This window comes from Microcaecilia unicolor, chromosome 10, assembly GCF_901765095.1.
Source record: "Microcaecilia unicolor chromosome 10, aMicUni1.1, whole genome shotgun sequence".
In the NCBI taxonomy this organism is placed as follows: domain Eukaryota; kingdom Metazoa; phylum Chordata; class Amphibia; order Gymnophiona; family Siphonopidae; genus Microcaecilia; species Microcaecilia unicolor.
The window spans coordinates 84235893-84250676 of record NC_044040.1 but is presented as its reverse complement, the minus strand read 5'-3'; the positions used below and the strand labels follow the sequence as shown (position 1 = coordinate 84250676).

The 14784-nt window shown below is 43.1% G+C and overlaps 1 protein-coding gene across 1 annotated transcript in view; it reads left to right on the top strand.

Moving 5' to 3' along the window:
* TBC1D30 (TBC1 domain family member 30) overlaps positions 1-14784 on the top strand; it is a 252698-nt gene that overhangs the window by 99670 nt on the left and 138244 nt on the right. The window contains 1 exon segment of the mRNA XM_030216536.1: positions 8540-8605. Coding sequence (XP_030072396.1) covers positions 8540-8605 — 66 coding nt within the window.

Sequence of the window (14784 nt, the reverse complement as noted above, 5' to 3'; positions counted from 1 at the left end):
CGTCAACAATAGACGCCCTTGCTCATGGTGGCAGTGGACGCTGAAAAAGCATTTGATCGGGTGGACTGGGAGTTCATGCTTGGGTGGGTATAGGGGATTGCTTCATTACATAAGTACATACCGTATTTTTCAGACTATAAGACACACCGGACCATAAGACGCACCTAGGTTTTAGAGGAGGGAAATAGGAAAAACAAATTTTGGACTATAAGATGCACCTTTTTCCTCCTCTACAACCTAGGTGCTCTGATGCGTCTTGTCCGAATGTCTCCCGTTTCCAGGGTTCGTCCGTCCGTCTCCCTCCATCCCTCCCGAGTTCCGGGATCCCCTGCCCGCCCTTTCTCCGAGATCCCCTTCCCTCCCGCCCACCCGCCCTCCCGAGTTCCGAGATCCCCTGCCCTCCCGAGTTCCGAGATCCCCTTCTCTCCCTCTGAGTTCTAAGTAATTTTACCTAGTCGGGGCAGCAGCAGAAGCGAAAACCATGCAGCCTCGGCATGTCACTCTTCCCTGTTCTGTTTTTCTCAGCTCTGGTCCCGCCCTCAGCAAAAGGTTTCAACGTATCATCAACGACGGCACCTAGATCCCTTTCTTTGTCTGTGACTCCTAGCGTAGAACCTTGCATGACGTAGCTATAATTTGGGTTCCTCTTTCCCACATGCATCACTTTGCAGTTGCTCATATTAAAGTCATCTGCCATTTAGATGCCCAGTCTCCCAGTCTTGTAAGGTCCTCTTGTAATTTTTTACAATCCTCTTGTGATTTAACAACTTTGAATAACTTTGTGTTGTCAGCAAATTTAATTACCTCACTAATTACTCCCATCTCTAAATCATTTGTAAATATGTTAAAGAGCAGCGATCCCAGCACAGACCCCTGGGGAATCCCACTATTTACCCTTCTCCATTGAGAATACTTACCATTTAACCCTACTCTCTGTTTTCTATCTTTTAACCAGTTTTTAATCCACAATAGAACACTACCTCCTATCCCATGACTCTCCAATTTCCTCTGGAGTCTTTCATGAGGAACTTTGTCAAACGCCTTCTGAAAATCCAGACACATAATGTCAACGGGCTCACCTTTATCAACATGTTTGTTCACCCCTTCAAAGAAATATAGTTGATTGGTGAGGCAAGATTTCCCTTCACTAAAACCATATTGACTTTGTCTCATTAATCCATGCTTTTGAATATGCTCTGAAATTTTGTTCTTTATAATAGTCTATACCATTTTGCCCGGCACTGATGTCAGACTCACCGGTCTATAATTTCCCGGATCTCCTCTGGAACCTTTTTAAAAAAAAATCGGCGTTACATTGGCCACCCTCCAATCTTCTGATACCATGCTCGATTTTAAGGATAAATTACATATTACTAACAATAGCTCCGCAAGCTCATTTTTCAGTTCTATCAGTACTCTGGGATGAATACCATCCGGTCCAGGAGATTTGCTACTCTTCAGTTTGTAGAACTGCTCCATTACATCCTCTAGGTTTATAGAGAATTCATTAAGTTTCTCTGACTCGTCAGCTTCGAATACCATTTCCGGCACCGGTAACCCACCCAAATCTTCCTCGGTGAAGACCGAAGCAAAGAATTCATTTAATCTCTCCGCTATGGCTTTGTCTTCTCTGATTGCCCCTTTTACTCCTCGGTCATCTAGTGGTCCAACCGATGCTTTTGCCGGCTTCCTGCTTTTAATATACCTAAAAAAATGTTTACTATGTGTTTTTGCCTCCAACGCAATCTTTTTTTCGAAGTCCCTCTTAGCCTTCCTTATCAGCGCTTTCCATTTGACTTGACATTCCTTATGCTGTTTCTTATTATTTTCAGTCAGTTCCTTCTTCCATTTTCTGAAGAATTTTCTTTTAGTTCTAATAGCTTCCTTCACTTCAATTTTTAACCATGCTGGTTGTCTGGTCTTCCATCCTCCTTTTTTAATACGCAAAATATATTTGGCCTGGGCTTCCAGGATGGTGTTTTTGAACAGTATCCATGCCTGATGTAAATTTCTGACCCTCGCAGCCGCTTCTCTAATTTTTTTTTCACCGTTCTCATTTTATCATAGTCTCCTTTTTTAAAGTTAAATGCTAACGTATTTGATTTCCTATGTGTACTTACTTCAAAGCTAATATCAAATCCAATCATATTATGATCTCTGTTATCAAGCGGCCCCAGCACCATCACCTCCTGCACCAGATCATGCACTCCACTAAAGACAAGGTCTAGAATTTTTCCTTCTCTCGTTGGCTCCTGTACCAGCTTCGCCAGAAAGCTGCCCTTGATTTCATCAAGGAATTTTACCTCCCTAGCGTGCCCCGATGTTACATTTACCCAGTCAATGTCGGGGTAATTGAAATCACCCATTATTATTGGGTTGCCCAGTTTGTTTGCGTCCCTAATTTCCTTTAACATTTCTGCATCCGTCTGTTCATCCTGGCCAGGCAGACGATAGTACACTCCTATCACTATCCTTTTCCTCTTTACACATGAAATTTCAATCCACAGTGATTCCAGTAAGTGTTTTGTTTCCTGCAGAATTTTCAATCTATTTGATTCAAGGCTGTCCATAATATACAATGCTACCCCTCCACCAATTCGATCCACCCAATCACTACGATATAATTTCTACCCCGGTTTGACAGTGTCCCACTGGTTATCCTCCTTCCACCAGGTCTCAGAGATTCCTATTATATCTAATTTTTCATTTAGTGCAATATATTCTAACTCTCCCATCTTATTTCTTAGGCTCCTGGCATTTGCATACAGACATTTCAAACTGTTTGTTGTTCCTATTTACATCATGCTTAGTACTTGACACTATTAATTTGCAATCTTTTGTCTGATTTTTATTTTTATTTAAGGACACCTGATCTACTACGGTCTCTTTTGCAACCTCACTATCAGGATACCCTATCTTCCCTGTTTTGGTGATATCTTTGAACAATACCTTATCCCGAACCATGTGCTTTTGAGTGACTGTCAGCCTTCCCCCCGTTTCTAGTTTAAAAGCTGCTCTATCTCCTTTTTAAATGCTGATGCCAGCAGCTTGGTCCCACCCTGGTTAAGGTGGAGCCCATCCTTTCGGAATAGGCTCCCCCTTCCCCAGAATGTTGCCCAGTTCCTTTTGAGTGACTGTCGGCCTTCCCCCCCCCCCCCCCCCCCCCCCGTTTCTAGTTTAAAAGCTGCTCTATCTCCTTTTTAAATGCCGATGCCAGCAGCCTGGTCCCACCCCAGAATGTTGCCCAGTTCCTAACAAATCTAAACCCCTCCTCACTACACCATCGTCTCATCCACTCATTGAGACTCCGGTGCTCTTCCTGTCTCTTGGTCCCTGCGCGTGGAATGGGTAGCATTTCAGAAAATGCTACTCTAGAGGATTTTAGCTTTCTACCCAAGAGCCTAAATTTGGCTTCCAGAGCCTCTCTCCCACATTTTCTTATGTCATTGGTATCCACATGTACCAAGACAGCCGGCTCCTCCCCAGCACTTTCTAAAATCTTATCTAGGTGATGGCGTGACGTTCGCCACCTTCGCACCAGGCAGGCAAGTCACCAGGTGATCCTCACGTCCACCAGCCACCCAGCTATCTATATGCCTAATGATCGAGTCACCAACTACAACAGCTGTCCTAACCTTTCCCTCCCAGTCAGCACTTGGCGACATATCCTTGGTGCAAGAGGATAGTACATCCCCTGGTGGGTAGGTCCTGGCTACAGGAGTACTTCCTACTTCACCAGGGTGATGCTGTCCTTCTAGGAGACCTCCCTCCTCAAAGGTAGCACAGGGGCTACCAGACTGGAGGTGGGACTTCTCTACTGGAAGATGGTTATAGGGGATTTCTTCGTTAGCTGGATTACTAACCTTTATACTCATTCTTTAGCTTGTGTTATGTTGAACGGTAGCTATTCTACTGAGTTTGAGCTGCATAAAGTCATTTGACAAGAGTGCCCATTGTCTCCTGTGCTGTTTTCTGTTGTGATGGAACCCATGACTCAGAAACTCAGGGAGCATATGGATTTAGTGGGTGTATCTATGGATGGTGTGGATCACAAAGTGTCGCTTGTGGTGTACTAGGCTGTGCATTTGGTTTGTTATTCTCTGTTATAGAAAAATTGTACGGGAATCAGAGAATTAGAAGTCCTTTATTACTCACCCACCAGCACAGCATCGGATAGTTGTAACAAACTTATAAGTAATCAGACTAATTATATAAAGAAGAGAAAAAGGAGGAAGGAAAGCTTATTCCTCATACAAAGGTCACAGAACAAAGAGAAAGAAAGAAAGAGAATGAATGAATGAAAGAAAGATTCTTAGCTGTAAAGAATTAGTTTCTATGAAGGGGGGAGAGCACCCCCTTCGGGAAAAACAATAGGCCATTGGACGGATCTGAAACTCTTTTTCCAAGCATGCCTAGTTTTTCAGAGTTTCTTTATCTGTAGCGTGTTTCTATAGGCTGTGTTGTGCATCCACCTCTCCTCTACCCTGGACCAATCATAGGTGCTGCATTTGTGCTGGAGACTTGTAATTGGGTCTTTCACATGTGCTCCATGGAGGCTTGCAGTTTGGTGTCCTTGCCATACCTCTTCTCAGTAAATTACATTTGTAACAAGTTATACCAGGTAGCTGAGTTGCCCTAGCAACATGAGACACCATCAGAGCATTTGACCAGCCAGAAATGCCTTCATGTGGCTGACAACAAAGAAAGATGAGGGATGGGAAATAGTGCAGCATACCTGAAGTAGAACTTTATAGCTAAAACTTGTAGACAGTGGCCGACTTGTTGATCTTGACTACAGGTTCTCCCGAGGCTTTGACAGGTAACCGAGATATTATGGCAGAGTATGGCACTCTATCAGGTTTTAAAGCTAATTTCCAAAATGGAAATTCTTAATGTGGCTTTACCATGGGAGCAGGAGAATGTGCTTCGCCAGCAGTTCCCTTTTAGATGGATCTCCAGGTCCATTAAATACTAAGGTGTTGAACTTTGGGATTGACTGGAAGACTCTTTTTCAGTGTAACTACAGGCCTCTTATAGCTTCTATTAATCACAACTTGGAGCAATGGGATAGACTTATTTTGTCTTGGATTGGGAGAATGGAGACTGTAAGATTGATGATGCTTCCATGATTTTTATATCTCTTCCAGGTCCTCCCTATAGGCGTTCCATCGGATTTTTTCTTTTGATGGCACCATAAGCTTTTTTGGTTTTTTTGTGGGGGGGAGGGGGGGGAGGATCTAGAATGGCTAGTGAGGTAACGTTCCAGGCCAAGGGAAGGTGGGGGAGTTTGGGGATCCTAAATCTGGAGCGGTATTATCAGGCTGCACAGCTAAGAGCTATGTTGGAGTGGCATGTTCCTCAAACCAAACAGTGGGTGCAGGTGGAGCAGAGCACTAGCTTGGTTCCTTTACAGGTACTTCCATGGACTACCCCTCTAGCTAAGATTCTGAAAGGTATCTCCAATCCTTTTCTGCTGATCACCATGGGAGTATGGGATAAGACACATCCTCAGTTATCTTCCAATAAGAAGTGGGCCTATTTTGAACCACTGTGGTACCCAGAGACTTTTGCTCCAAGGAAGAGGTCTCAACTATTTACCAAGTAGGCTCAATGAGTCCCCTCTAGTTTGGTCAAGTTAAAGCCACTGAGTGTACTATTCCCTTTGGTACGCTGCAGGAGAATTACCAACGTGATGCATGTGACTTGTTTCCCTATTTGCAAATTAAGCACTTTATTCAATCAAAACATTTTATTATGGGAGAGGGGGGTTGCACTTAGTACTCTGAACTAATGGTGGGTATGCCTGTGGGAAGCAGATGCATCTCCATATTGTTGGCCTCCTTAATGGATTGGTGGATTGGAAGGTAGGATATCATTGGATGTGGGAGCGGGTTGCACTCTCATAAACTGTCCTATGCTTCTCAACTTACTGAGAAATGGCCTTAAGGTGTTATTGAGATGGTATTACTCTCCTTCCAGGGTGTAGGCAGTTCTGAATAAGGGAGTTCTTATTTTCACATGTGGTAGTAATGTCCGAAGATCTATACTTTGGCAGCAGGTTTTCCAGTATGATCAACCTGCTTTGAGTGGGAAAGCGCGGGGTACAAATGTAATAAATAAATAAACTATTAGTGGAATTGCCACTCCTGTGTACAGCTGAAATTGCTCTGTTGAATGGGAATGTGTCAGGGTTAATGGAGGCTATGGACAAACTCTTGGGCTTGTTTTTTTTACTGCTACTCATTTGGAGCTTGCATTACATTGGTGTTCATCAGCAGTTCCAACTTTACAGATGGATCGACTCATCACTGTTTGTGCATGTTATCAATTAACTGCAGTGTGTGGACTCAATATCAGGACGTGGGGTTGTTTTCTACAGTTGGAAGTACATTCAGAGACACGGGAGGGGACGGGTGGTTGAGAGGGGGAGGGCGGGAGGGGACAGGTGTTGTGTTGTATTCTTATTTTTCTTCATAAATAGTTTAAAAAAGAGTAATACTTAACCAGCACCACTCTTTTAAAAGATAGCTGCCTTTGTCAGGAATGCATTTGGGCACATAGTTTCATTGTATACAGTTCTACCTAGATACTATATATGTACTGATTGTATCAGTTATTGCAATATTATCCTGGGCTACCAAATTAAGTTATCAATGTCTACAGACTTTGCAAAATATGACAATAAGAATTTTTTTAAAATAACAGTAGTGCTCCCACAAACCAAAACCTCTCCAAAATTCTTTTTAGAAATAGGTATGGATCATCATTTGTTCTTTTCCCAAGTTTAACTCAAGGGAGCTCAAAATGCACAAGAATCTTCATGTGTCCCATTAAATAATTACATTTTCATTCATTTAACACGCGTCAGCACTGATTTCCCTCTGAACATTACTGCTAAGATAAGTGGATCGATATTTTTATATAAAAAGAAAAAAATGTCTAAAAATAGTTCTGCATTATGGAAGAATAAAATGACCTGAAGATTTAATTATGTAATTAACCAATGGAGATTCTTGTGCATTTTGAGCTCCCTTGAGTCAAAATTGGGAACAGCACAACTGATGGTCCATACCTATTTCTAAATAGAATTTTGGAGAGGTTTTGGTTTGCGAGAGGTCTACTGTTATTTTTCATGAATACATGATCTCGGCACCTTATTTATGTCTAGCTGAAATGTCCTTGTTGCATATACCGATAAGAATTCTTTGTCATACAGCGATGCTACTCCTTTTATGAAACAATGCCACTGGTTGCCCAAACCATTTAGAATCTTGTTCGTTTTTTATACTAGTACTTAGATCTTTACACACTGGCACTCCCGCATCTATTATCTGTAATCATACTGCACACTACAGCGGGCATTCTCTGCATTCTCTATATGATGGCTGTTTTCATATACTGCTGGTTCGTTTGGCACATTTAGACTTCACTCAACACTGTGCTTTCTTTTGTGCTGCTCCTCTGCTTCGGAATTCTTTATTTCTATTTCTACACACAGAATGATCCTTTCCTAAACTTAAATCTTATTTCAGAAGCTCTACAGCTACCAATAAGTGGTATGGGTTGATGACCTGGGAAAGAATGACATTCCCTATATCCTTTATCTTTTACTCTCTTATCCTTTTTTATTGACAGGAGTTTTTCTCTGTTTTTTTTTAATATATCAACTGCTTTTTTGTGTGCTGTCACAAACAGCACTATATCAACTATACATGCCTCCTAGATCTGCCAGTGTTCACACCAAGTTTCAAGTTTATTACAATTTGCTATCCCACCCTACAGTAAAAATGATCAGGGTGGTGTACAGTCTAAAATAAAAGGGGATATCAGACATCTGACTTCACACAGAAGGTGCAGGAGGTAGAACTACAATCGTTGATAGGAAAGAGGGTTGAGGGAAAAACAGTAGGGTAGCTTACTGAGGTCCCAGAGTCCCACAATAGAAAATACTAGATATGATACTCGTGATGTCACAACAATACAACTTAAACGTTTTAACAGGTACATGTTAGAATATTCAAATAACATAGATATGATGTTCTAACACTGTTCAGTACAATATAGTAAAACATCTTAATTGGTAGACGAAGGACAAGTGAAGTTGAGATATATAGGCAGGACAAACTGAAGGCAAATTATATGTACAGTTGAATAAGATATGAGGATCTAATCTAAGTTACAGGGTATGCAGTAAGCTAGCCCAGGTGAAGAGTGAATGGATTTTAAGCAGTGGCATCAGTCATGTTTGTTTCGACCTCCACTTTTATAACTTTGACTTAACATTCCTAACTAAAATTCCTTTCATGATATTTAGATATTCTCGTACGTTTCTCTACACTACGTGATTGGAAATACTACTTTACATCTCATCACTCTTTCAGCATGAGCTCTTGCTGTTAGTACCTGATTCAGTACTAATAAGATATTACAAATGGACATTACTGACACATTTTCATAGTTCTTTTTTAGAACCAATAGGCTAATCCTTTCTTCTTTGGTTAATTTTGTCCTTTCTTCTTTGGTTAATTTTGTTTCACAGTGGTATGATGCCCTTAAAGCAGTGGCTCGATTACCAACTGGAATTCCAAAGGAATGGAGGAAGAAGGTAAGGTATATGTGCTTAATGTGCTGTAAGTATGCCAATGTTTGTAATATAAATATGCTTTCTTTATCATATAAATCTGAGGCATTTTAAATACATTGAGAATTGGCAGGCTTATTTTATATGGCTGTACTGTTGCAGTCTTGGTCCAGATCTTCTTCATCTAAGTTATTTGTCTGTTATGCTTCCTCTGTAAAAGAAGTCAAAACAGTCACTTATTGTAAATGTCTGTTTTGTGGTATTTTGAAGAGCTAGATTGAACTCATTACTTGAACTATGAAAGATTTCATTAATAAAATTTGAATCTGTGTGCACTTTTCCTTGAAGGAGTTTTCCCCTGTTTTGGATAATGTAAATCTCTGGCTTTTTACAGCTTCTTAATTTCAAATAAGCAGAAAATGTGTAAAACAATAAGTTTAACACAAACACTTTGCTTGACTGAGACAGCTTTTTTGTATTAGACCCATTAAACCATGTGTTCTGGGTAGAAAAAGATAAGTGTTCCAAACCTTTGGACTTTATGGTAGACTGTCTGACTTGGCATAATTTCTAGTATAGGCCACAAAGATATGGATTTTACTATTAGTATGGTTTCCATCAGTATATTTGGGAAAGACGGGTGTAAGTTATCTATTAAACATCTTGGAAAAGAGTGAACCTCATGTAAAACTATCTTTATTTAATTCAGGTCTGAATGTGGGTATCCAGGATCTCTCTGCCATCATGTTCTGTTTCTTTTAGTTCTGGAATCTTTCTGCCAAGTCATATGCCATATTAAATAGTTTGTGCCATTTTACTGTTCGTTTCCCCATACCCACAAAAAAGAATAAGAGGGAAGAGGTTTCCCTGTGTGTCCCATCTGCGAGGAAGGAAGTTTCCCTGTGTGTCCCATCTACCAGCAGGAACTATGCCTGCAAATACTGTTTGACTAGTAGAAGGTGGAATTTACACTGCTGAATCATTAGGAGGAATAATATTGTTCAAGGAGGCCAGTTGTACCTTCCTTTTCCTCCTCATATACCATGCTTTAACTAGAACAGCAAAGTCCTCTGGGCTAGGCCTCTGGGACTGGCTGTCTGCAGTGCTGCCTAGAGCAGTGTCTTCAGAAGTGGTGACTACTTTTCCATGACCTTGGGGGATCCTGTATGGTTGGTTTCCATTGGGAAGTAAGTGTGGAAAAGGGAGATAGCTCGGGGTGGGTCAGGAGAAGAAGGGAGATCAGGTAAAGAAGCTAGCAGTGAGAGAATGTAACCTTGAGGTAGTGGTGGTAATGGGATGTACACTTACCTTTATGAAAATTTGTCAGAATGAGTCTGGCACAGACCCTCAGCTGGTGTGCACCCTGGTCAGTTCTGTAGGTGGGAGGGGGCTGCTTATTCTCTGGGTCTGGTGGCTGCTCCTATGGTTGCTGTCCCTCCTCTGGCAGGGCCTGCCTTCTTCGGAGAACCAGGTTGTGCAACATTCAGCAGACCTTGAATATTTTGGCCTGGCCCCCTTTTCAGGGCTGTAGAGGAGCTCCCCTCCAGAACAGTCCAGATAACTGAATCTATTCTTGAGTTAGCCAAAGGTGTATTCAGTGATGGTGCAGGTGCTCTTATGGCTGTTGTTGTTGTTGTACTCCTCCATCTCATTTTGGAGGTGGACTATAGGCGTCATGAGCCAGGTTCACTGGGGGTAACCTCTGTCACCTGTGGAGGGAAGCAGAATCACAGACATGGGTGTATATTGGCTGGTATGGTGACCTTGTGGAGTTGGGGTAATGGTTGTGGGTTCTGGGGACATCTAAAAGGAAGGGAGTGTGTTGAAGGTTAGGAGGTATAGGGTTAAGATTCATTCGTAAACTGACTCATTAATGAGGCGTTAATCATTGTTGTTAATTGGCAGTCATTAGGAATTATGTGCAGATCTTCCATATGCCCTATTCTGTAACATGCACACCTAAATTTTATGTTGCACATCTGCAAATGGTGCATGGACAGGTTGGGGTGTTCCCAGGATTTAGGCGCAATGTTATAGAATAATCTCATATACGTGCCTAACTGCTGTTAGTTGAGCGCCAGCGTTTACGTTAGTTTTTGGCAACGTTAGATGTGAAATGCACGATAAGCTGCTTTTCTATTAAGGGTTCTCTGCACAGAGCTGTAGGCATAAAAACCCCTGCCACAATATAACCAGTATATTGCAGATCTTGATTATACATCCTCTACAGCTCGCAGAATATGTAATGTTCCATGCTAAAATAAAAGAAAGAACCTGTGACCGTGGCAAACCGGCTGATACAAGACAAAGGAATATGAGTGACCTTTGATAAGGATCCTTGATCATATCGATCCAGCCTGCCTGGAGCCCAGAACAGGGTAAAATCTCCAGAATTGGTTTGCCTAACCTAACGTAAGGGTACAGGCCTATCTCATTCTGCAGTATTATCAAATCATGAAAGACATTGCTAATGTCAAAATGATATAAAAGAGCACTTGCTGTGGCAAGAGCTAGCAGCTACTTCTTCACCTCATCTGATTATCATCAGAAGCATCGGAACACATCATAACTCCAATACTCCAGAACATCAGATCACAAGGAACAACTGAGGGTTGAGAGCAGGCACCACCTGTGCCAAGGCGGCTACCTGCTATTCAGTCGGCCTCCAGAAGGAAAAGAATTACATCACCTACCCAGGTTGTATAAGTCAAGATCTGCCAGGGTACAAAGGTGGCATTTGCCATAGGGGATAGTGTGTGTTTCATTCCAGTTGATACCTGATTAGTGTTCATTCTAGCCTTTTATTCTGTTACATTTTTGTCTATATCCTAGAAAATACATCCTTTTTTCCATAGCATCCCACAGATCAATCCAGACACTTGTGCGTTATGTCCCTCTACCAGCAGGTGGAGATAGAGAGAACTTCAGAGGTTTACTATATGTGGTCATGTGCAGTCACCTTAACTTCAGTATTCTCTCTATCTAGCAGGTGGATGGTCATATCTATGCAGCTCTGGATTGATTGGCTCCTGGCCTGGTCCCCTAGGTCTAGTTGAGCTTCTGTGGTCTGAGGTGTCCCGGTCCTGGGACTTGGGTGCACACCTGGTGGTGCCAGGTCCCGCCCTTCCTCCCCCTTCAACCCCTCTTCTCTGCCTGACTGGGGTTTTGATTCTCACTGTCCTGACTTTAAAAGGAGTCTGAGGTTTCTTTTGCTCCGGCGTCCTCTCCTGCCTTAAAAAAATAAAAATAAAATAAATGCCGCTTGAGCACTGTTTAAAAAAAAAATCTCAGTCTGAGGTTTGTCCAAGCTCATATCGGTTTGCAGTACCGGCTGAATGGTGTGAGAACTGACTTGGCATGTGACAGCGATTCCCGAAAGGGTGAGTAGTCATTATCCTATCTGCGCCAGTGGGCAGAGCAAAAGCGGCTCCCAGTGTGGGAGCCACTGGGCTGTTGCAGTTTCCCATGCTGGAGTTCCACTGTACAGCCCAACTCCGTGGAGCAGTGTACTCCTTTCTTCCCAGCTCATTTTGGTGGGCGCAGGGCACTTGTTTTCTTGGGTGTGCGTGCGTGCTGGATGGCGCCATCTTTCTTGCCACTCCACATGGCAGTGCTGAAGCCCCAGCACTCCCCTGGGGCCTGATCTGGTTGCGATTCAGGCAGTTTTTTATGTAGGCTTTTCAGAAATGTGATTGGGGAACTGGTGTGGATCACTCCTAGTTTCTTCATATTGGTTATTTAAGGGCTTCTAAGAAAAGAGGCCTGGGGATGTTTGCAGACTCCTGTGGGAGTCCTCAGATCTCCCACAGCTTTCCAGGGGTGAGGTTGGAGACCCATTAGTCCCCTGCAGCTGTTCTGTGGCAGTGAGAGCCTTAAGCTGCAGCTTGGAAAGTACTGACTATCTGAAAGTCTTCTGGTAGAAATGCCTGTGCTTCACTAGTAGGCAGATGATCAAAAGCAAACACTGGGGCTAAAGGCTGTTAGTGCCATACTAGCACCGGCGTTTGCTACCACCCCATGATTAGAGCCCTCGAGCGTGTGAAACAATGCGCTCGAGGGCTCTTTGCGCAAGTAGCATTTCTAACCAGAACCTCACACAGGAAGAACTCCATACCTTGGTTTAATGAAGAACTGAAAGAATTAAAAACACAAGTCAGAAGACTAGAGCGAGCATGGAATAAGAAAAAAGATGATAACGCACTCAATGATTGGAAACAACTACAAAGAAAATACAAATACACCATCAGACAAACTAAAAGATCATACTTTTAAAACTAAAATCGGACCAGACTACAAGGATACACATAAACTTTTCCAGCTCGTAAACAAACTACTAAATACCACGCCAGTCACATCTAATAACACAGAAACCCCATCAGCAAACGACCTTTCGAACTACTTCAAAGAGAAAATCATAAAACTACGACTCATGATACCTATCAACACAACTGAATTTGCAAACCTCCTTGACTGTCTAGATCCAGCACCTGGAGAATATCCCACAGACCGATCATGGACCAATTTTGACGAACTCTCAATTGACAGCATCTCCCAATCGCTTAGACGATACGCCAAGTCACAGTGCAAATTAGATATTTGCCCCAGTAACCTTATAAGATCTGCCCCTCAGCAATTCAAATCAGACCTCATGAGCCACCTGAATTACATGCTACAAAATGGACTTTTCCCAAAGGACAAAGGAAATATTTTACTTACTCCTCTACCTAAGGATGAAAATGACTTAACCAACTACCGCCCAGTAGCATCCATCCGGCTAATAACCAGACTTATGGAGGGCATAGTGACGAAACAGCTCACTAACTACCTAAACAAATATTCAATCCTTCACGAATCCCAATCAGGCTTCAGGTCGAACCACAGCACTGAAACCATATTAGTGACCTTAATGAACAAATTCAAACAAGCAATTGCAAGTGGCAACAACATACTTCTCTTACAATTCGACATGTCCAGTGTGTCAGGTTCTCAGGTTCAGAGCCCGCGGGGCCGGGCTCTGGAGCAAACGTGAGCCCTTGGGCTGCTGATGAGGAGCGACAGCAGCAGGCAAAATCCACCAACCAACACTGGGTAAGCACACCGGCAGGGACTGCAGGCACTGCCCAGCGAACCGGAACACATGGACTGGAATCCCCCGGACTGGAGGACACAGGACTGGAACACACACCGGACCGGAACACACTGGACTGGAGCACACCAGACTGGAACACCCTGGACTGGTCCCCCGGACTGGAGGACACAGGACCGGAACACGGGACTGGAGCACACTGGACTGGTCCAACAGCTTCACCTGTACTTAGCTACTAAGCCCCCCAAGAGTTGAGCTCCTGGGTTCGAGTAGCCGACAGGACTTACTGGATACCGGATGACATAGGGACCAGGACTGGAAACAGAAGTGCTCCTAACCCTAAACTAGCAGGAGTGTTCCTAACAGTAAACTGACAAAAGGACTTCCTAAGCCCTATACTAAAACAGGAGCTCCTAATCCCTGCTCAAGAAAGGGACTTCCTAAGCCCTATACTAACAGAGCAGGGAACTAAACACAAAGCTAACACAGGTGCTACTAAGCACCAAGCTACAAGCAGAGCTTTACACTAATAAGCTAAACACAGAACTAACCAGCTACCTAAGCACTGCTCTAGCAAGCTAGATACAACTAACAAGGTGCTTCCTAAGCACTACTCTGGTAAGCAACCAGAAGAGCTCCTAGCACTAAAAGGGAAGACAGGGGAGCCACAAGGAAAAAGCAGTGAAGCTAACACATAAGCCAAAAGTGATTCTAAATCACCAAACACCAACAGCAAAGACTGCAATGCTCCCAATAGCACAAACACCAGAAGTACTTCTAACAGCAAACTCTGCAGTGTTCCTAACAACACCAAACCCTGAAGTACTTCTATCAACAACAGAGCTTCCAAAGCCCTACACACAGCAATGCTACCAAAACCAAGAGGGAACAGAAGGGAACCAAAAGGGAAAAGCAGGAAAGCTAAACACACAGTCACCAGTGCACACTGCACTAACACTAACCTGGACCTTAGCAAAAGCAAGCAGGGAAACTAGACACAACGTCAGAAGTGCACACTGCACCACCCTACCTAGAGCAAACACCACTGTTGCAAAGGCCCTGAAGGAAACAACACCACTTCCTTATCAAGGCCCTCCCTGATGATGTCACACTCCCT